Source organism: Anas acuta, chromosome 3 (assembly GCF_963932015.1).
Source record: "Anas acuta chromosome 3, bAnaAcu1.1, whole genome shotgun sequence".
Classification (NCBI taxonomy): domain Eukaryota; kingdom Metazoa; phylum Chordata; class Aves; order Anseriformes; family Anatidae; genus Anas; species Anas acuta.
Genome location: NC_088981.1, coordinates 34957987 through 34981654, shown reverse-complemented (window position 1 = coordinate 34981654; position 23668 = coordinate 34957987). Strand labels below are relative to the sequence as shown.

At 46.1% G+C, this 23668-nt stretch overlaps 2 protein-coding genes across 10 annotated transcripts in view; one reads left to right on the top strand and one right to left on the bottom strand.

Annotated features, from left to right (window-relative positions):
* The window catches only part of MOCS1 (molybdenum cofactor synthesis 1), a 32183-nt gene extending 26164 nt beyond the window's left edge, over nt 1–6019 (top strand). For 2 of the 3 annotated variants that reach the window (XM_068676600.1, XM_068676601.1), the window contains one exon: nt 2293–6019. In XM_068676600.1, coding sequence (XP_068532701.1) covers nt 2293–3164 — 872 coding nt within the window. In that variant the 3' untranslated portion in view covers nt 3165–6019. The remainder of the gene's footprint in view (nt 1–2292) is intronic. The other variant, XM_068676602.1, reaches the window with a different exon arrangement.
* Nucleotides 6020–16803: 10784 nt separating this feature from the next.
* DAAM2 (dishevelled associated activator of morphogenesis 2) overlaps nt 16804–23668 on the bottom strand; it is a 197074-nt gene continuing 190209 nt past the window's right edge. For all 7 annotated transcript variants that reach the window (XM_068676592.1, XM_068676596.1, XM_068676598.1 and 4 more), the window contains one exon: nt 16804–23056. In XM_068676592.1, coding sequence (XP_068532693.1) covers nt 22841–23056 — 216 coding nt within the window. In that variant the 3' untranslated portion in view covers nt 16804–22840. The remainder of the gene's footprint in view (nt 23057–23668) is intronic.

Genomic DNA, 23668 nt, shown 5'->3' with positions numbered 1-23668 from the left:
ATCCAGAGAGTGCAGAGTCCATAACTGGAGATGAGTAGAGACTCTCACTATGCCACATGGGGAATCAGTAGGAGATTTCCTAATGGTGTTTTGAATTATTTACAAGCTTCAAATAATGCTGGCGTGCAAGTAGTCAGTGGAGGGAATATGGAATTCATTTAAAGAAACTTAATGAACACTGTGGAAATCACTGATTGGTTTTGCTAGTCCCAGTAAGCCAAAGCTGATCTCTTCCCTACACTGCAATTGGCTGGTTCTTTGCTGTAATGTGGTTTGTATCATATTTCCCTTCACTGAACTAGTCCTTTCAGCAGGTTGTTCTTCTCCCAGGTTCACTTCAGTTATGGAAAGTTCATCTTTAAGTATCTTCTGGCTTCTTTTTTTCCACCCTTGACACGGTGCTAGCTGGAATCTAACACGCTTAACTTCCATGTGCATTAGTAGGCTACAACAACAGGCAGTGTGTCAGATACATACAGTTGTATAATGCAACTGAGACTATTTCTACTGCCGTAGAAAATAATCATCCAGTTTTTATTTATATGAGCAAGATGTGAAGATGAAGACAAATAAGACAAAGAAAAGGTAGGTTGTTAGGAAAAACAGATGTCTTGCATGCATTGCTCTCTATTGCTCTATTTTTACTTCCTCCTCTACTTGAGCAAACATTACTTCTGTCCTCCCTGTTCCCATGGCTTTGTGCTTAGCCTATGGAACTAAGTACTTACCTGCCTCCACAGTCCAGCTTTTCCTGGAGACAAGGTACTCCACAGAGGTTTAGCTTTGAAGCTAATCATGGAAACCAGAAGAACAGAGTACTTTGAGTTCCTGGCTTTTTAAAGGAATATTCAGATTAACTTCTGCTGTACATAAAGGGAAAGAAAAGAACAATAAGCACAATTTTCTGTTCTTCTACAGCAGAGCCATGTTGCATTCAAAACATTCTTGTTTACTTAACCCATTCCTTCTGAGGGTAAATACATTACCAACTTCCAAGAATCTTAATTGTGGTGGATAGGCCACCAGCTGTGGACCTGAAAGTGCCCTTGCCTGAATTTATATACACTTTAATCACAGCAATAATCTATATAAAATGATTGATTAAACTTCAGCAATTGGCATTTTCAGATCAACAGTTGGAAGGTATTCTGGTTGAGAAGGAATTAAGTGTGTCAGTCTCTTGTTATGGCAGTGTCTGGGACTAACAAGGAAGAGATTTGGTTTTTTGAAACAAAAAGGTGAGGAATACAGCCATTGTGTTACCCACGTTGTTATTGCAATATGGACAGTCCAGCTGTAGGTCTGGGCAGTAGAGGTAACTCAGCAAGGTACTCCAAGTTCCTCACAGTAGAGCAGAGAGAACAGGAACTCCAGAAGAGAAGGCTGGTTCTCAGTGAGGCTGAGAAACTAGGGTTTAGCCACTTACCTCTAGACTGCTTTCTCTGTGCTTCTTTTACAGATCACTTCTTTCATGTGAAAGACTTCTTCTGTCTTGACGCTTGGCATTAATCCCTGTGCAGATGCCAAAACCAAGGGATTAAATGGTGAAAAGGGCAGGAGGGCTTACTACCTCTCTGCCAGCTGGGAGCTATGCCAGCTCAACTTGGAACATAGCTCTGAGTAGATTTAAAATCTGTCAATGAGGGGAGTGTTATTTTTCCAGTGCTTAAACTTCAGCTGTCATTAATGCGGTAAGAGCTGGCAGTAATAAGGAAGGTTCTCATCACAGAGCCACCCCGTGAGCTGTAGATGGTGCAGTTACAGATGGTGCTTCTGGTCCCTGCTGTCCTCAAGCACTGCCATGACTCTTCTTTGCAGAATGAAGCAGTAAAAGTATGTGCCTTTGCTGGGAGAAGGTGTTTGGAAAGGAGGAACCGAGAACTTGAGGGCTGGAGTTTTGTACTTAAAATGCCAAGCTTTCACAAGACAACTGGAACTGGGAGAGTCTCAAATGAGATGCTGTGACTTGCTTATCTTTAGGACTGCATTCTTCTAAGCTTTCTTGGCTGTTATTTCTCAGGAAGTGTTTATGCTTTTTGAAAGCAAGTTGCTTCCTCTTGTCAGGGACCATGAAATAGGTGTTTTAAGTCCTGGCGTTTATGTTAACAAAAGAGCAAATTCTGGCACACTGGTAAGACAGAAGAGAAGAGTGGATGGTTGCAGGCTTCTTCAAGTTTTTGTAATGCAGGAAGTCCCAAGCAGTGCTCTGACAGGGTTCTCAGCTATTGCAGACTTAGCTTTGCTCTGCTTCCTGGTTAGTAACACACCCTCATTTTTTTTTCTCTTTTTCAGAGCCTGCATTGCTGTCATTTCCACTATGCCAAGATGCCCTGCAGTATCCCCCAAATTCAAAACAGTGGGGCCACACATCTAGCCACTGGCCAACTTTGAGAGCAAGTTTATCCAAACAAATGGAAAAAGCATTACTGAAAAATAAACTTCCAGGACAGCTTATCCTGCCGGTATCTCACCCAGAGCAACAGTGCTACATAAGGACAAGAATTCTACAAACCCAGATGAGAGGCTTCTGTGTCTTCCAGAAGGACACGAGCTCCACATTTGACACAAAGTGCCTTGAGGCTTCTCCTGTTGGCCAAGTTTCTGTGGACTGTCAGCTCAAAGAGGCAAGTCCAGGATCTGAATTCTGTACCAGGGATTCAGCATCTCACTCCGAGGTCCCTCGTGCCTCAGATAATTTGACTCACACTGATGAGGAAGGACGGGCCACCATGGTAGATGTCGGAGGGAAGCCGGATTCCAGAAGAAGGGCTGTTGCTGGTGCTGTTGTCCGCCTGGGTGAGAAGGCTTTTGGGATGGTGAGGCAGAACCAAATGAAGAAAGGGGATGTGCTGGCAGTAGCCCAGATTGCAGGAATTCAGGGAGCCAAACTGACGAGCCAGTTGATCCCATTGTGTCACAACATCCCTCTCAGTCACGTGGAGGTGTCTCTGAGCCTGGACGAGGCCCGGTGTGCAGTGGTGATCCACTGCTCCTGCCAGACTTGGGGGAAGACAGGTGTGGAGATGGAAGCTCTGACAGCTGCCAGCCTGGCTGCCCTGACTGTGTATGACATGTGCAAAGCAGTTACTCACGACATCGTGATCGAGGAGGTGAAGTTGCTTAGTAAAACAGGTGGGCAGAGGGGAGACTTCTCAAGGGCATAGAGCATATCCAGACACCTCCAGCCCTCCAGGTAACCACTGCTCACACACAGCTGCTCACATTATCTGTGCCACTCAGCTGTGGTAGGCTTGGAGATCTCAGTAGGTATAGCACACAACTCTGTCAGCTTACTGCTGAGTGAACAGAGGAGCCACTTACCCCAGCTGTTGAGGATGTGTGTTTTCTGGAGGACAGACTTCTCCACTCAGCCAGTAGTTCCATTTCAGTGTCCTCACCATGAGCTTGAACAAAGCTTCCTAGTTATACTACAGAGGGTTTTTTTTCTTCATGCTGTGAAATATTCACAGCTGCTGTCATCACACCATGCAAGTGTGAGCTCTGGAAATGAAGGAAGTGCTGAAAGTACTGTTATTTGACAACTATTTTTAAGTCAAGGATTAGGATTTCAGAGTTCTTTCTGTCTGCCTGTGCCTCCATCCCTGCCAGTTGCATTTAGAGAGTGACAGTAAGAAGAAAACAGCTCTGGGACCCTACCACACAGCAGAGATGATAGCTGAGGAACAGCTAGGGTCAGAGGGGCAGCTCCCGTCCCTTTGAATTGGTATTGCTTCCCTTGCTCACAATTGGGAAACACCCACCTGTCAGCTTTGAAAGAAAAAAAGAGGGCAGCTGCCCAGCTCTCTGCCTTGAATGCTGTGAAATGATCTAAAACAGAGGGTTGCTGGTGTTAGAATTATTTTGCTGATCTGCAAGGTAAGTTTTGCAGTTTTGGAAGCATATTGCAGCGTTCTGACCTTAGCACTCAAATACATTGAGGCACTGTGTCTGCACTCTTAAGGGCTTAATGATATCAAGCATGGAAGTAGGTGTCAGCTCGCCCTAACTTTAGACTAAACTGTCACACCAAGCCCCAGAAGGTTCCACTTTTTCCTTCCTACAACACAGCTCCTAGCAGCCAGCAAGCTGCATGGTCCTGACAGCTGAGACTAAGACCAGTAGCAACTTGCTTGGAAGAACAGGAGAGGTGCTGTTGCCCCACCTGGAGAGTTTTCCTGCACGATTTTTTAACTTGATTTCATGAAATCTTCTGACCTTTGAGCATTTAAGTGGCCCCATGTTAAGTAGCTGAGGGGGGGATTATCATGTAGCTCTATATAGTTTTAATAATTGATTATCCTAGATATTATTTGACATTGTTTTGTTGATTGATCCTTTTTTAAACATTCATTTAAATGCACTAAAGGGGAGGATGTTTTCAACCTTGTTTTATGCGTTTTCTAGTGTTTATGGCTAATGTGAGCTCCCATATGATTCAGGATTTTCCCTTTCAATACAGAGTCAAAGACAACTCTAAGTTAAAGAGGTTACTGGAAAAGTGTCTTAAACTTGGCGAGTAGTTGCTTCTCATGCAATAAGATTAAAATGTGAGCATCAGGAAAGCACATACCAGTCACGCACACCCTGCTCGCTTAAAGTAAGCATAGGTTTAAGCTAAGGAGGCAATAGGTTACATTACAAATGTATTTACTTGTGCACTACAAATCTCATACAGTGGTTAACACAGAAGGAGCTTTGTCCAGAGCAGATTGATTTTTTACCATTGTTACTGAGGTAAGGCGCACACAGCAGCTGCTGCTGAACAAGCTCAGAAAAGGAGGAGAGAGTCTGGGAAGCCTGATAAGAGAGTTGCCCAACTCCGTAACCATTTGTATGCCTACATTCAGTATTGTAGTCCTGATTCCATCAACGTCACTGATCTGTCTGTAAATCAATAGTAAGTCAACTTAACATTGTACAGGAGATAGATAGTGAATTATCTCTCTGTGTGGCATCAAGCCAGGCAAGAAGCTGCAGGTCCTCGCTCCCAAAGAGGCTAAACCATGCTTGCTTTTGAGGAGATTGCCAGGTATCTCTGCTAGCTGAAGCACAACTGAAGAACAACAAAAAAGCCAGTTGCCTTCTAGGTTACAAAGGAGCAAGAAACCCAGAGTGGCTTTAGCTAACAAAAGAGACTATAAAGCAGTAACTGGAAGAAAGAGCACTTCACCTTTCCTATGACTGCATCGAGGAACACACAGCTCCCAGGTTGTGTGAGGAAGCTGAGCGATGAACTTTAAATTGCCTACAGCCAAGACACCATACCACCTTCTGCAGCACACACCTACCTTCCTGCCTGCCTCCCTGGGGCACTGTGGAGGCTTCCCCTGCAGGGCACGAAGCCTGACTGCACCAAGCATTTCAGCTCACCCTGCAGCGACAGCGCTCATCAGTGGAGCTGCTGTGCACAACAGCTTCCCTCATTTGGCACAGAAGCAAAGCCTCTGGAAAAGGAAGCACGTCTGGAACCTGCTAAGGTACTGCCTCACACAGGCACTGCACTAAGCCCCACCACGCACAACGCACCCTGCCCTCCCTGCCTTCACCCAGCCTCCAGCCAGTTTTGAGAGCTAAAAGGAAACTAGGCAACTCAGTAGTGATAAAATGAGACTTTGGGGCATGATTCTTCGGCTTCTGAGAAGTTTGCTGTCATGCTGTAAAGCTCACACTTGAGGCCCTACAAAGCACACGCATGACTGCCACGCACATCCCAGTACTTACGCACACTTCACTACATTTTCTTGGGTTGAGAGTGACTGGAAGCTTCAGACGAACAGACTTTGGTGCCATTTTATGCTCATGTTTGTAGTATAAAGTCTTGAAACTATGCACATTTACAGATAATGAAGCCAGCATAAGTCAACAGAATATTTTGCAAGAGAAACAAGCTGGTAGCACTGTATGTTTCGGTGGTTCTGGGTGGGCTATGGTGTAAGATGTTGATGAATACTTTTTGGAGGCTTGCTTTTTTTTTGTGTGTGTGTCCACTGTTTTTAATAAATACTAGTTGTAATTGTTCCATGTGATTTTGAATGCGTTTTTCATTCATTCAAATAAACCTTTATGTTTTAATCCATAAGCTTCTATAAATATTTAACTGAGGGTGAGCACCAAGACAGACTATGTTGCCATGATTAGTCAGCAATTAGTAGCTTCCCTACAGTAGTAAGTTATCTTGACTGATCTCTTGCTATTTTATTGTTGTTGTTGAATGAAACTCAGCTCTGTTTGGCCCTTCTTAAACTGAATAATCCTGTAGATTTAGCATCATAATTTTTCATTTCTTATCTTTAACCCAGCTTCTCCTACTTGCCTGTTCTGAGCCAGTGGACACACATAATGTAGCACTGCTTTGTGCTGCAGTCACGTAAGGAACTGGTACCTCAAGGACTCTGACTCTTAGCCTGAGGAACTGCAGACTGAAACGGCCCCAAAATGCTGCAGATCCTGGAACCATGGCACAAAGCTCTACACCCCCCTTTCTAGGGGATGCTTCCTAATTTGGAAGTGATTTTTTGTCAATTTAAGCAGAAGAAACAGAGTAAAGCATTAGCCCACCACATCCTTCTCCTGGAAGATGCCCTAAGAGCACCAGCAGCACCGCTACCACCATACACACCAAACCCAACTGGAACACAAAATGTTGCTGACCGTGGCAGCCCTTACAAGGCACCATTTGTCATTTCCTCCAGAAAGGTCTCACTTGTCCCAGCTAATTTCCCATTTGTGTTTTATTGTCAGTTCCCTGCCAACGTAGCCTGCATCTTCCTTCGTGGCCACATCCTGAGGCTAGCCACCCCACCCTTAGACTGCCCTGGAAAAAACTGGATGCAGAGACTAAAAGGGAAGCCAGCAGAAGCTGGTCACTAAGTATTCGTGAAGCCATGAACTGTGTCAAAGGGAGCAGTGCTTTCAGAAAAGTGCTGGGGGAAGAAGAGCAGGGAATAGAAGGAAGGCATGGCCTGAAATACCTTAGAAAGGGACCTCCTTTTCCAGAACAGGAACCACTCAAACCATACCCTAAAAATAACAACAGCTGAACACTAAAAATGGGGACAAACTTTTAGCTATTTTAAACCACTGGTGACCTGCAGTAATTCTTCCTAAGTCCCTAAAGTTACTCAGCTTTACACAGGCTTTGACTGAACAGAATCTGGCTCCACATCCCACCCCCTCCTTGGCCCATAGCTCGTTTGTGGCTCCTGGCTGCCTCAGCAACACTTATGCAGGCGTGTTACAGCTTAAAAATGCCTGTAACTTCGTGTGTGTGCTTTGGCCAGGACCTAGGACTGCTAATTAGTTAAATAGAAACAGTTTACTTCCCTCCATTTATTACAGCCTTGTTCCAAGAGCAGCTTAGCATTTCAGCAAAGGTGAAAACAGGAGTTGCTGGGTGCAGTGGACTAAGCAATTGTGGTGGTTTGTGTTTTTTTTTTTTGTTGTTTATTTTTTTTTGATGCTTTAGCATGAAGTCTCAAAATGTGTCTCCAAACCAAGTGATCTGATGATGGCAACTCCTGACACATCTGGCACACTCCCTGGAAAGGCAGAGGGTGGAGCGGCTGAACCCTTTTTCACAAGCTGGGCCTGAAAGGCTTTGGGTGAGCTCAGTGCAGGCTGTCATAATAAGAGCACATTTTCATTGTGGTCACAAGAAGCCTATGCAGCAGTAGTCGGGACACAAATCCAGCCAGCTCTACCTTCCTCTCCCTCCGTGCTGCCATGGCTGGGTTTAGAAAGCCTTGGGTTTAGCACATCTAATTTTGAACTCATCCTACTTGCTCCTTTGATGAGGAGACAGTACCCAAAATTGTAGTGGTTAAGCAGGGCTGAGTACAAGTTTACTGGAAGGGCTGGATGCCCTTGGACACTTGCTTGGAGCAGAGCTGTGCGACAAACCGAGCATTGCTCAGCTCCACTTTCACAGCCCGATTGCAAGGGCAGGGCCATCACCAGGCAAGCTGCCTAATGGCTGTGGCTCTCCCCAGTGCCACGCACACAACTTCTGCTCCATCTTGCTGCTGCCAAGGTTCACCTTGCATGGCTGACTCAGGCTTCCCCAAGCAACAACTGTTACAGATACCATTGCTTCTTCAATAGCCTCAGCAGAAAAGAGCAGAGTTTATCCTCAAATTCTGGACAGCCTGCACAAAAACAGAAGATCTCCATCCTTCTAAGCTGTTCCCACATAGACTTAGTCTCAAACTTCTCTCCTCTATACCCATGACACTTCCAGGGCACACAACTGAAAAGAGGCAAGGCCAGAAAAAGCAAGGTTTCTGGTTCCACCGTGAAGGGCAGCTTGGCTGCAAAGCGTGCCCAAGTGACAGGAGGCAGGGGAGGAAGAGGGGAAGACAGCAAAAGGGACGGGCAACTGTAAAGTTGTGTTAATATTATGCTTGGAAAAAACATGTGCCAGCAGATACACAGCTGCTCCGTTACTAGTGCCCTAGGCCAGTTAGCAGCTGGTGCAAGTCATGGCACGGCTCCATCGCCAGCAGCGGAGCTGCGCAGCCTGCTACCAGGTAGCATCTGCTCCTGAGGGCCTGGGAGAGGGGTTTCAGCTTTGACCTCCCACTACCACCACTTTCCAAGTCCTTAAGGAACAGCCTGTTTAATTAATGGGATCATTCCAGCACTTGAGAGTCTCCCCATGTGCAAAGTTGCAGCTGAGCTGGAATTGCTGCTGTCCCGGGGCAGCGCGTGGGGCTGCATCCTCCCTCCCCTCCAGCTGCCTCCCCGGCTGCCACCCACAGCCTCTGTGCTTCCCCACCCAGGGCCTGACGCTGAATGGAAATGTTTTAGCTCTGTGCGGCTCGTTTGGCTTCTGCAGATCAGCTCCTGGGGCCATCCTCAGCTCAGATCCAAGAAATAAGCGGAGCCGAGGGGAGGGAATCATTTCTGCTGCCCTTGAATCCTCTTCTCTCCTATTGCAGCTGGCAGCTCAGAAGGCTCCATCCTGCCAAGACCGAATCTTAATTGGGTTCAGTGGAAACACAGGCTGCTGCCAGGGCTGCCGTGAGCCCCACCTTATAGGGAACACGGGCAGAGCTCGCCTGGCCCCTCACGAGGGTTTAGAACAAATAAATAAATAAATCTCTCCAGACTTGGGATATCAGTGGGAGCCATGGGCTGAGGAGGAGAGGAGATGGCTTAACCAGGTAGTTCGCAGAGCAGCCGTGAGGAGGAGCAGGCAGAATCATGGCTGTGGAAAATCCTCCCCGCCCTGGCAGCCCTCAGGGAAGGGAAGTCACCAGCTCAGCCAAGGGGCAGCCAGCAGCCCCCAGGCCCCACAGTGAATTCACAAACTAAACCTGAACACACAAAACCTATCACGTTTTTGCACAGAACACTCCTCCCGAGGGCTGTGGGGATATGAAGGACAAGATATGCTTGTCTTCTTACACAGGAAGGGGCAGAGCAAAACCTCTCCAAGCGTCCTTGCCTGCATATGACAAGAGGATGCTACATAAAACTTTTTCCAAGCCACAGACGCCGATTTCAAACCCAATCGCTACAAAGACGGTTGCCAGAGCTCACTCATACCTCTGCGATTAGGCACAGTCTAGCCACCCCTTTGGCTTTGAGGAGGCACCCAGAGTGCTGCTGCCAACTCCTAATGCACCCAAGATGGGTGCTCCTGACCTAATTTCCTTAAAAGCACAGCATCCTGTCGGCTTTGCCACCGTATTGTCCCAGCAGCAGCAGCATGCAGTGGGAGGAAATTCACAACAAAGCCAGTAGCCAGCAGTCAGGGTAATTTTAACACCATTTGTTCCATCTAGCAGATTTTAGGTGCGTCAGAGGAAGGCCATCACCGTAAGATCTTGCTTAGACCGGGAGCCCAAGAGCTTGCCCTGCTGATTCAGGGTGACAGGGTTACAATTGGCTTATGCAACAGATGCCATGCAGGCATCTCAGAGCTGCTGGACCTGAGAGTGCAAACGGGCTCTTGCTCTGGTAAAATGGCTTTAACAGGATTTTCCAGCCAGCAAGCAAGCTTTGACAGACACACCCAGGACACTCAGCCATAAGCAACACAACTGCGTGCAGAAGGCTCTTGGCCAGCCAGACTGGGAGGGGTATTTAAACACAAGTTTCTTGCATTCATCTTTATAGCCTGCTATTTCCCCCAAAGCTTGCCGAGGATGCCTAAGGAGCACATCCTTCTGGGATGTCCCAGATGCAGCAAAGGCATGGACAGTAACACTTAGCCGATGGCTGGTAAACCATAGCTGTTGCAAACCTACTCCAGAGAACTCTAGCTGAACCCCAGCAGCTGGAGGCGTTTTCATTTCCACTTCTCCGAGGCTGGTATTTCAAGGTGTTTTTATTTCTTTTTAATCAATGCACATGGCCAGCTCAGGAGGGGGTCGAAGTAGGGGAGGGAGGCAATGCAGCCACTGTATCTGCACAAAGTAGTTCCACATGCAAGAGAAACAGGGCTCGACTTGCTCGGTGCGTGTTTTGCAGTGCGGTTATGGGCCGTCATTCCACCTCGACAAAGCTGTTATTTATTTACTTAAAGACTTGCATTCCGTGGAAAAAGATGCCCCAAGATAGCACTGTGTTTCTAAAATTAAACCCAGCTGGCTGGAGCAGGCGAGCAAGCACTCCTGTGCTTCACCAGCAGCAGGAGCAGGGCTCCCCACGTCCTGGCCTCCCCTCCCTCACCGAGCTTGACAAGATCTCCCCATGCCCTCAGCCAACAGCGAGGCAGCTCCTGGGGTTCCAGGCTTGGATTGAGCACCTCACGTGAGAGCAGGGGTACCACCACATCCTATGGTGTGGGATGAGGTCTCAGTAGCAGCAGTTTGCTCCCTTCACCTCTCACTCTGCCACATGACAGTGGACATCCTGCTAGATGTCTGACACAAGTCCGTGCGTGGCTGAGAGAAGTCCTTTAACAATTTGTGGGAACAGGTTGCATTCCTGATCCCCAACTCCTACCCAATCTAGCCAAGATCTTCCTCCAGTTCATGGGTCACTGGGAGCTCCCTTTTTACAGCAAAGCTCATCATTCCCTCACTGATGTAACCTAAGTTAAGAAACCTGTTTTAAACGTAACCATTTATAGAAGTGAAGAGCGCAGAGCCCAAGTGTTCCTCCACCCTGGCCTGGCACCAGCAAGAATTTCCCCTGCAGACACACTTTTGGCACCTGTTCCCCTGCGGACACATGTTCACAGAGGCCATGTCCACATCAGTGAGGAGCTCAATGGGGAAACGAGTACTCGGGCCTGTCAGAGCAGCTGGTGCTGGAGCTGCTGTTCAGGGTTTTTACTGCGGCCTAGATTTAGCCTCACCCCTCAGACAAGATGTCTCCACACACACATGGTTGCAGCTTGCTGAAGGACCGGCTGGTCTCCAGTTGAGCCCCTGCATCAACTGGGGCTGGGAGCATCTCTGAGGCATTTGGGAAGCAAAGCTGCTGGGGGTGGCAGAGGAGCTCTGTGAGGTTTGGCCCCAAACCTCACAGCTCTGTGCCAGGGGGCCCACGCAGAGCGAGAGCAGAGAAACCTAACCTGGGCCCAGAACCAGCAGTGGAAGAGACAGAGATGCCTGGTGGAGGCCAAAGAACAAGGAGGGGGAAATGGGGGAAGTGCTGGCGATGCTGTGGAGCCACTGACCCACAGGTGCACAGAGGTCCCCCATTGCCCAAGCACCATGTCCTGTCCTGGACACAGGCAGGGAGCAGGGAAATGGTCCCTGGCATCCCATGTAGCTTGCTGGGACCAAGGCAGGAAGAAGAGGACAGTCCTACTGCTACAGGCCTGGACCGCGACCCAGGAAGACCTGACCACAGGGCTTTAGGCCAGACCAACGCGTTGTGCTTGCTAAGTCACTCAAATTATTGTTTGCAGATGGGGACACTATTCCAACCTTCCCATTGCTCCATGCACTTGGCAGTGATCACCCATGATCAGATCTTCAGACTTGAGTGCTTCATGTCTGACATATATCTGGAAAAGTTAATATTTGCCATCAAGTTCACATGGTTGCTTTTAGCAGACATGGCTTCTGCCCCTCAGCTTCTTCCAATTGTTTAATGAAGATTTCACCTTCCTGCCTCCCAAGGAGAAAAATCCACTTCCACTAATGACAGCCTAGGTCCCATTTCAGTGACTGCAAAAGGCACAGGCAATTAGTAGTGGTAAAGCTCTTTGCAGAGCTGATGGGAAGTGCTGGAAGGAGTAAGAAAGAATACAACTTGCCACCACTCCTCCAAGAAGTTCTCAGGAAAGAGCCTACTCCTCATCAGAGCTCAGCTATTTGTATGATTATGTTCAGTCGCCCATAATTATACTGGTTCTGCTCTGTGCAGTACTGTCAGCACTACTGATCCCTGTCCAAGCTCCTGCTGTCTTTCTGTCTTGATTAGGATGCCAGCCTGGGTTAAAAATTAGAGACTGAGATTGTTTCAATATCTGATTTAGCCCCTTTCTCCTCCCATCCCATTTTGGGTTTGGGACGTACCAGTCAGCATCCCCTGGGAGAGGGTTAATCAGGAACAGATTGGCAACTGGCAGCTGCCTCACAAGGACAAGTCCCATAGCTAAGATCAAGATGATGTTTCCCCCTTTGACCTTGTTGAAAGTCCAAGACATGCCTGCTGATGCAGCCCAGCACTGACACCCCAGGAGCTGGCACAAGATCAGCATCCCCAAGGCCACAGCTAGCTTGGTCCCAATGTCACATTGCCTCAGCTCTGGAGCTGCTTCAGCAGTGAAAGGCCCTGTGTCCCCACTGGCCCCAGAGGCAGCTTCAGCTCTCCAGCTGCAAAAGTTGCTTCCTCCCTGCTAAAGGACAAGCTTTCATTCCAGAGACCAGAAGAAGGGAAGATGATTTGTTATTATTTTAAAAGAGCCACATTTTACATGTGAGAAGGTTCATACCAGGGATGATCTTCTGCAAGGGGCTCTAATCAGAGCCCAACCTCCAGCAGTTGCTACTGCCACAGAGAAAGGGCAGCAAATCCTCCTGAGGCAAGTAGCAAAGGGCCATAGTGACAAAGAAGACAAAAGGGAGGTGAAGAGGGCTCCAGTGTTGAGGAGCATCAGGAGCAGAGGTTGCTTACAGCAGAACAAGGCATGGCACTGAACAGTTGTTACCCTGTTTGGGAGCCCAGCAGGAAAGAAAACGCTGCCAAAAAAAAAAAAAAAAAAAACTACCTTTGGGTGTTAACTGAAATAAGAGCAGATCCAGACTTGCCTGGGAAGACAGAGCCCATGTTACCTGAGGAAAGTCTTGTCCAGTTAAAATCCTGAGGTACCACAGTAACCCCTCAAAACTGCTTCCACTTTACCACCATGATGGCGGACAACTGGCAAAGGCCTTGCTATATATAACACATTAGACACCACACTATAGATACCACTGATAGATTTCAGCCAGACAAAAGCCTTCTTCCACATCTTGCACAGTTCAGTAAGTTATGATGTCCTCTTCATAATTTTTCCTCCTCCATTTTCTGGTTGTTATTTTTCTAGCTAATGTAATTACAGACACATTCTGCTTTTATGAGCACTGCAAAGACTTGCCTCAACACTACAGTACTGCACATCTAAAATAAAGTGGGCAAAGAGCATTCCCTGGGCTCCCACATTAACTTAAGCCCGGCATTTGAGCGGTGACCCCAAGGACTTGATGTTGTTGTGGTAGGAAAATGCAGCAGCCCTCCCCAAAGGAAAGCCCCCAGCGCACCACAAACCCTCTTTGGGCCTGTGGTTGCCATAACCTAAGGCAGTAGCTGGTGCAGAGGGGAAGAGAGTCAGGACCAAAACTACCCATCCTTTCAGCAGAAGGAGTGAGGAGACAGGGAAGGTTTCTCTCACCCCCATCTCCACCACTCAGCAAGTACGTGAGCCATCCCTGAAGCCACAAGCTTGGGTGCCAGAGGCAACACTACGCAGTGCTCTGTCAGGGATTTCTGCCTCCACTTCACAGGCAGATAGGCAGGCCCAGGTGGCACGGTCACACCGATATGCTCTGCCTCACGTAACCCCAGCTTTATAGTCCAGAGGCAGACCTTCAGCCCAGATGCCGCGGGTACCCCAATAAGAGCAGGCCTGCAGGTACAGCCCAGCAGCTGCAGGACCTCTGCTTGGATTTGCATTAACAGCCTTCAGGGCCTGCCTCAGCCCCTCCAACTCATACAAAGGTTCTCCAAGACCAAGTGAGAAGAAAGACTGGCTTGGAGGGACAGTGGCAGCAGCACAATTAAGTGCTCAGTTTAAATTTTACCATTAAAAACAAAAAATAAGCAAACGAGTCTACAGCCACTAGTATAGATACAAGTAACTATCCAAGTATCTCAAGGAATAGGCCCTGCAGAGACATACAGCTGCCCTGGCCCAAAGCACTGAGAGTGGGCATGGAGCTGCTCCTCTAGGCAGGCCAGGGGTGCCTGGTACCCCTGTCCTCGCCCCAAGTGACCACAGGCAGTGGGAGATCCCGGGGAGAGGCAGTGAGCGAGCTGGAACACCTCACCATATTCACGTAGTTTTTCATGCTTTGATCGTGGCTGGACAGGGTTGGGCTTAGTGTTTTTTTTTTCTTCCCCCTTATGAACCAGAAGGCTCCTCCTCATTTATTAAGCATAGGAAGAAAGAGGGGAGCAGACAAATATTTGTCCTTAAAAAAGCAAAAAGTTAACCCTTTGAAAGAATCTTTACTTGCAGAAATATACAGACTAAAAGAAACAAACAGATTAAAACCAGGTATGCCAAACTGACATCCTATCCTGTTTTATTTCTCGTCTGCTTCATTCTCTCATCAGAGCACACGTGAGCAAGGCATTTTGCCTTCTTAATGCATTATTTCATTACTATCTCACATGAAAATTCAGTCTGACAGGCTGATGGTCATACAGATGAGCAGACCCTTCCCCTGCCCCAATACAAAAAATAAAACAAAATAAATAAAATCATAAGTATAGAAAAAAAAGTCAGAAGAAGAAGACGGAAAAAGAAAGACAGACAAAAGGACCTTCCCTCCTGGTGAGAGTCTGAGCAAAGTAGAGATAAACAGCAGCTATGTCTCAGAGGCAACAGAAAGAAGCCATCACAGAAATGTGTAATAAACAAACAAAATCTAGTACAACAACCTTGAAAACCTTCTGGGCTCTAGGAGGAAGTGAAGCAGGGGGGCAAAAGTTTTTCATTATTTTGTTTTCAATCAATAGAAACCAGTTCCCAAATGGCTAAACAGATTTCCAGCAGAAAAATTCCTATCTGCTACGGCAGAGATAACAGTCATCTTTGTTTAAAGAGAAGCCAAAGGTTAAAGAAAGGGGAAACCAATGAATAATAGATCCTCAGACTTTCCCAGCAAGGGAGAAGAGCTCCCCTTATACTTCTCCTCACTGCCACTCACTCATGGCAGCTAAACCTTGATGCTAGCTTTGCTCAGAAAAAAAGCCAGGAGGCACTTACCTTGCTTCTGCACAGTGATGACAAGGACAGGCAGGTCCATGGCCATAAGGAGAAGTCAAATGAGAAGACTGAAGGAAACTTCTGTAGGAGAGCCATCCTGTAGGGCAGAACAGCAGCCCCTTGCTGTGGGCTCCAAAACCAGCCAAAATATTAAAGAAAGAAAAATCTTCTTCCTATAATTCCAGTAGGATACATCTCTGTTTGCGCAAAGCAGAATGCAAATGCTGCTGGGCTTGACCTCCAAGAAGAGGAAAAGCAATGGTCTGGCCTTCTTTACTGCAACTCAAGGAAAGGAGATAGGCAAATCTCTGCATTTTCATTTTCTCTCTGCCACTCATATCCTGCATGGATTTCAGAAACATTTCTTTGCCTCTACCTTTGCATCTGTAAAACAAGAACCTTGTAGCGAAGACTCAAAGCAAAGCCTGACTCAGATAGAGTCCTTTCAACAAGTACAAAACAAGAGCTTTCCCACGCAGCACTCAGAGCCCCCACCTGCTGTCTCAGAGCAGGAGCTTTGTTTGAGGTCCCTGGAAGCCATGCACTGCAGGAGTATGCTGCTCAGCCAGCAAACCCCCCCCCATCAAAGCTAGGCACCAGACTCACCAGAGCTCACAGTTAAAACATCACCCCTTGATGGGCTGAAGATAAACATGAAAACTTGTGGCTTAAGGATGAATTTTGTCAGCAAGCTATTTCTATGATCAGAGACAGGGGGATCTGTGTGTAAATGAACCAGCTGTGTCTAAGATGAAAATGAGGTTCTGCCCTTGAGCTCCAAGGAATTCTTTGGCATTCACCCGCTCGTCAAGTGCACACAGATTAGCCCTAGCTCTTATATGCCTCCTGCCTGCACTGCTGTTGCATCTAACTCCTCTCCCCCCTCACCTCCTGCATCTCTGAAGGCTTTAGGCCTGATATTGGCTCTCCCGGCTTCTTTTCTTATTTAACTCCTGCCTTTGAAGCCATCGTCTCCTCTCAATCACACTCTTGCAGTGAGTTTATGGCCAGCCCTGCAGCCTTTCCTGCTGGTGTACTAGCATGTCCACATGAGGATTATGAGCTCTTAGATAGCATGAGCTCTTAGATAGCAGGCTTTTTTTCTTTTTTTTTTTTCTTTTTTTTTTTTGGTTGTTTGTTTGTGTATGAACCCCAGTGTTGCCTGTTGTTCCACCTTGCTGCCAGAACAACCTGTGAAGTTTCTCACCAGCTCTGCAGTGCCTTTGTCACTTGAAGAGCTACAAGCTCTTGACCAAAGAGAAAGACATAGAGCCAAGCAAAAAAAAAGTATACCCAGACTTCAACTTACCTGTAAGACTTTCCAGCAAAAGCACACAAAATGCAACTACAAAGAAATTACTGAGACACAGTGGGGGCAATATATCTTTAATATTTTTTTTTTTTGCTTTTGGTTTTGTGTTTTTTTTTTTTTTTAGTATTACAGTATATTCTTATAAAAAGATACAGATAAAAAGGACACTACAGGATTTGTACATTTAATTCACTTATAGTCTTAAACTGACTAAGAAATGAGGATACGCCAAGGCATTACAGCAGCTTGCAGCCTCCCACTCAGTAAGCAGCACTGTACTTTCCAAGCTCAGCAGGCAGGGGCACCTCCCAAAATGACCTGCAAGTTTCAAGCTGAGCAGGCTCGCAGGGGTGGAGGGTGCCTGAAGATGGAGATGGTTTGGAAGGGAGAAGTGTTGAGTGTGGTACCTGGTATCCCTTTACAACCTAAAACTGCAAAGGCTTCTAAAGAGCCTTTTTAGGGGGAAGTGTAGGGGTAGGTTGTGAATGACATGCCATAGAGACTTTTCTAGATAAGCTGCGTGAGAGCTCCTAGCAGTGGACAGCTGAAAGGACTTTTGCAAAAGCCCTTCACAAGCTCCATGGAACATCTTGTGAACAGCCAAAACTGTTTAAAGGGGAGTTTTGATCCAGATGCTGCTATGAATTATGCTGGTGTAAACACAGAGCAACTTGTACTGGGTATACTGGATCTATTCTACATTAACACCAGTAACATAAGACTCTGGATTGCAAGATCTACTGAACATCCAGACCCTCTTTAGAAATTAGGTGCCATAACGCCTTTCTAAACTGATGGCACCCTTCTCAGCAGGCACGGCGAGCATAATCTGGCCAGCTTTAGGAGATTCGGCTCATCAAAACTACTCCTTAGAGTAGCAGATAGCTTTAATATGTATATATAAAGTCTACATTTTTAGTTAGCCAAATTGTGGTACCTAGATTGGTTTCTTCATCCTTTAACAATAGAAGTAAAGGTGGCCAATGGTGGCTAACTCTTTGGATGGCAGGCAATCAGAAATCTCCCAAGTACAGTACAGAACCCAAGGAGCCATCACTAAACATGTCTTGATTGCTTGAGAGTTCATGGGTACAAAACTAATCTGCCAAAAAACTTTGTTTACCTGGATAATCTGAGGAGGTGGAGTGAAGGAGGAAAGAGGGAAAGTAGCAAAAATCCTTCTTCCTTGGCCCTGAAGATGGGAAGGAATCTTAGCTCTGAGGAAGGAGAACTGTCCAAGTTTGTCCCACCAACATGTTAACTCTGGTGAAAAGTTACAGGGCATGAAGCACTTTTGCACATCTCTCAAAGCTTCTCTGACATTAAAGACAGAATTTGGGTTGACGGGTGAAGTTTGAGCTAGCAGCTGTGCAGTTTTGCTCTTCTGAATCTTCTAACCATGACTGATAACAAGATATTCTTTTTTTTTCTTTAGGAAGTGTTCTAAAATAACCCACCTGCATCAGTTCACCACGTGCTTTAAAAGCCACGTTTTCCCAGGTTGAGTATCACTGGGGCAGAGTGATTATGATGAAAGCAAAAGGGAATTTTTCCCTTCCGTCCCTTCCCACACCAAGGCTGCTTACACACAGCCCCTCACCTGGCTCAACTTGCTGCTGAATAGCCATGCTGGCTGTCTCGCTGGTGTAATGCCCTGGCACGGTCTCAATAGTCTTTGCTGCAATGCAGTGTATACATACAAACATAGCAAACTAAAATAAGGCAAAATAAATAGAGGTGTCAGATTTACAGGTTCCCCTTAGAGATTCCTAAAACCTTTTTTTTTTTTTTTAAAAAAAAAAATCATTTAACCCCCAAACAAAAAAGAAAAACAAAACAACAAAACAACCAACCCAGAAACAAAACTGCATATATCATGTACATCATCAACTGTACAACTGATTTCCTTTCCCCTCAAAGAAACTCCTGACACAAGCTTCTCCATGCAACCCAGCTCAGAGTGCGAGCTTTCCTAAAAAAGAGGAAAGATTCAGCCAGTGGGGCTGACCGTTGTGGAAACACCTGCCCCACAGTTCTCCATCAGGGCCCTTCACAATTCCTTTCCCTTCCTCAGACACTGTGAACACATTACAGAAAAGCTTCTGAAGGATGCTCAAGTTGTCTCTCTAGCAGGGAGTCTCTCTCCCCGAACATTAGTCCTGCTTCTGCTCTTGTAGGGAACCGGTGCCCAGACGATAGCTATGCTGCACAGCATGGAAGGGCCTCACTGCCCTGAAGTCACTTTACCTTGTAGTGTTGCCAGAGACTTATGGTCAACTGAGAGGAGTGACACAGACCAAAGGGAGCGTGGTGTGTGTGTGGGGGGGAGTTCTGCAGTCTTTTCTGGGGTCATCCTAATGCAATCTGCTTAAGAACAGTGCAGAGATAATCAGTTAAGTGAGGGAGCACTAAACTTCTACGGACAAGATCTGGAGAATTAGAAAGCACCTCCTCTTCTAGGTGTGAAGAACTTCACCATAAAGTTAGCAACAACTACACTTCTGTAGGAAGAGTAACGCAGAACAATCCCTCAATTATAACCTTCTGTTACACTTTTCTTCCTCCTCTACTTATTTCCAAAGACAGAGTGATTTCCATGTAAAATGCTGGTGCTAGGCACAGCTGCAAGGACAACAGCAGACTTTGGTTCTTCTCTGGCTCTCAGAGTGTGAGGAAGAGGTTCTGCCTCAGTGTCCTGACTGCTTGCCATACCTGTTCAGGCTGTGTTAGCACTAGAGGACAAGGAATAAGATTTTCCTGTCTTCTTCAGCGCTAAGCAACTCTACCACAACTGCATACGAAGAACAGAGCATAGCTGCACTCACGGCACCCAAGGGACTAGAAGCAAGGACAAACTTGGCTTCAGCAAAAATCTGAAGCCAGGCCCTAGAGCAGAGCCAACTTTTTCCTTATCTCCTGTGTGGCCAGCCCCATCTCATATGGTAGACATATTAATGGGCCTCTCCGCCTGTCACCACTTCAATGAAATAACTGCTTGCCTCAGTGAGTAATCAAATGCTTTTCATGAACATTCACCATGGAGTGCACAGCCAGGGGAGACTGTTTAGCACGCTGAAAGAAGCCTTCAGCCACCATCACAGATTCAAACCAAACGTCTGGGGCTGTGGAGTGCTAGGAAAGCTGAGCTGCAATGAATCAGGGGCATGGCTCTGGGCTGTCTGTCAGTCCCACTAACGTATCCCACAGCTGATTTACAGGAGTTGCACAATCTCTTATTACTGGTGTATGAATCGAGGAGGTGGCAAAGCTACAGCAGCTTTCTTTGACTCCGTCAGTGTGGCTGGAGCGCCGCGTACCATCACACAACTTTTCAAATCAGGACCAAACTGTGTACACGAACGGGCAGAGGGCTTAGCACTCTCCCTGCTTTTGCTACATCTGTGGCCTGGCAAAGTGACTTCAGTTGCAAAAAGCACACCACAAACCTGGTTTGAAAAATACCAGAAGGGGGGTGCTGTATTTATATTCAAGGGTTTTGCCCTGAGCTGTTTCTTCTCTAACAGCACTGCCATGCTGACAGCCTGCTTTATCAAACAAGTACCTGGGGAGCAAGCAAGCAGCCGTAAGTTCGACAGAGCCACAGGTCACATCTTCTTGCACCAGGGCTGACCTTGGCACTACACCTGAACTTCTGGGTAAGTCCTAAAACCAAGGAGAATGAAGAGGGGAAAAACAATGTCCTAATCCCTAAAAACATCATCTTTGGAATTCAGGGATTATCAAAATCTAAACTCAACTGTATACCAATTTGGCACATATTATCACCTCTCATATGGCTTACATGGCATAGGTTATATGGCATGCTTTAAAACAAGACAAACAAAACAGGGCTGGGATATAGCATGTCTACTTCGGGGAGCAGCAAGGAGCTTGTTAATATAATTTACAAGAGACATTTCTAAAAATCCATTTTGTAATTTAAAATAAAAATGCTTAAAAAAGTGAGAGTTTTTCTTAAACTTTCAAAAACCTTTAAGAAATACAGTCTTTCTTCTACAAGGTGCTTGTGTCCGCTGCAATGGATATTGCTGTTAATAGCTAATCCCAGAAGGGGAGTGGGATAGTAAGGGAGGAGAATGCACCCAGCTCTTGTAAGATACCAGCTCTTTACGATGAGTATTATACAGAGGCGCGGCAGTCTGGAATGTCGTAAATAGGGAGATTCTGGGGTGGGAGACTCGAAATTCAGTAAACAATGAAACATTAGAGTTTAACAATTCTGACTTTTTTGCTTCTTTCCATAGTTTACATAATTACTTTAGTGTTCAGAAAACCACCACAGTTGGTTTCTCCAATATTGGTAGTGTGTAATACTGATCAGGCAGCGTGCATGGCAGAGAAAGTTCTGTTCTGCAGACTCAGTGCAGAGCCTGAGGTTAAGTGACATTCAGAGAAAAAAATCAAACCAAATGATTAAAGTGACTGATGGAGTTTTTTTCACTTCCCTGGGATTCCTTGACTTTTGGCGCTGTTTACTGTTGATGCATAGTTTGTATGTGGTGGGCCCCTCTTCTCAAATGTTCTTGTTTTCTGCTCGTCTAGGAGGAAGAATCCATCACCATTTTTTTCTTTTCCCTCTCCAGGGGAGATAATCAAAAAGGAAGACAAGATTTAAAAAATAAAAAATAAAAGGTCACAACAGCCTGCATAATCCAATCCCTTTCCTAGAGCCATGAAGATGCACCAAATTCATAATTCAGTCCTCTTCTTGGGGTCCGTGCTTCATACATGTAGCTTAAATGCAATTTTCTTTTTTTTTTTTTTTTTTTTTCTTATGAATTCACCCATCTCCAAAGCCTGCTTGGCTTACACAATTTTGTGTCCTCCTGAAAAAAGTTCTTAGTTTTCCTTACAGGACCTTCCACTGGTTCACGCTAAATAATCCCTTCTAAATGGAACAGGCCATGGGCTCCACAGCTCTCCTTTGACACCATTTATATCCTACTACACTATGTGATTCCCCTAAGGAGGAGTGGGGTGTGTGCAGTGAAGGTCAGCCTGTTAAACAGAAAGTCCAGTCCATCCCAACAGCAATTGCAGCTAGCATCAAGTGGAAAAGAAATCTCATTTCTTGCAGCTTTTGACCCCGTTTGCTTTTTGCCACTTACGACCTGTGGATGATACTGGGGAGCTCCCAGTTTCCATTGGGCTCCACTAAGAAACCTTGCACAAACAGGTAAGAAATGTTCAGTTGTTTCCTTCCCACCCTCCAGCAATTACAACAGGCTCCACAATCATCTAGGTGTAACTCCAACATGCCAGTGGCATAGTTTTCTAAACAAAAGCCAGAACTTCTTTCCTAGAAGAGGCATTTCATCGCTTTGAGGCTCTACCATCAACAAGTTCCAGAAAATCGTTTCTAGAAAAGCAGAATCCAACAGACTTTTGCAAAATGTTTTATGTTGATCCTGATTCTTGAATTCCATTTTCTTCCAGAACCAATTACTTCCTTCTGAGCATCACTTGCATTGGACAATGTAGGTCACACAAAAATACTATACAGAACATGGTATCAAAAGTATTTTTCAGGCTCTAATCAATATGGCTTATAAAAATCCAATTCTGGGAGGGAACTTGTAACCTCAAAAACCACATCTTGACAAGCCCCCGAAGGCCAATCTAGATCACGAAGAAGCGACAGGTGTTTACAGAGCTCTTCTGAAATTCGTCTTGCTTATTATCAGCAAGATGGAGATCGTAGCACATTTTTACTTTGGCACACAGAAAATTATCTTTCTCCAGCTGTGAGGCAGTCTGCAAGGCCCAAGTACTTTCTGTCATCACCATGAGGCCTTTGATGACACAATAAACTCCCAGAAGCAAATCTGTCAGCTCTGCATGGCCCAGTCACAGACCCTGCTGGCTCCACAGAGGCACTTTTATAATGGTTCAAATTAGGAGCACAGAGGGGGGATGAGAGGAAAGCTGATCATGGAAAGGTAACGTCTCTAGCCACAGACCAAAGAAATCCTTTGGGGCAGCTGTCAGCCAGGAGCCATCACACACATCCATCTTCCTTGTTTTGCACTTTTTCATCACCTTCTTTCAGTTGATTATTTTTCTTTCTCTTGTAATTAATAATTTAGCTTTGTCACCACCCGCTCCCGGCTTGAATCTAAGCCTTGGTTCCCCGAACGCTTGCGGTTACGCTTGAGCTTGGATAAGTCTTTGTCAAAGACTTCACCTGACCTTAATGCTGATACCAGGTCATCAAATTCCCCGGTTTCTTCAGAGATGCTTCCTGCTTTCGCTTTCTTTTGTCGCCTCTCTTTTTCCCTTTGCTCTTTCAGCTGTGGAGAAAGACACATTTAGGTTTTAGGATTAGCTGACCAAGATGCCAGGTCACTACATACACTGTGTCAAAGAGTGGCTAAGATGTGTTAGTTTAGGAAAAAAAAAAGAAAAAAAGAATCAGGATCCTATCCACAAGGCCATCACCTATGCCAAGGGCAACAGACGAGCATGCTGGGCTTCCCTTCTTCTGCAGAGGTGAGCAGAGAGCAGGAGAGATGAGGAATGAGTAGCATCTTTTATTTGCCACACAAAGCATTACCATCCCGCAGCAAAAAGGACACATGGCAGCACCTACTGTGCTCACAATACCTAACGTGGTGAGTTTAAAGTTAGTCTGATGTGTCTGCACAAACCAGTCACTACTATAGTCACAAACAGCTCTGCACTTGGGGCATGGGCAGCTACATTCAGAAAGGCAGAAAGGTCACAATCCTGCAGAAGGAGGAAAGTAAGAAGGGAAAAACATCAGAGAGCCACATGCTAAACATAACAGAAAAGGAAAATTGTGTGAGATATCAAAACGTCAACAGAAGCTCATGAAACAGCTCATGTATGGATGCTGCAGTGGTGGGAATATGGAACATTGCCTCGACTCTGCAAAGAGAAAC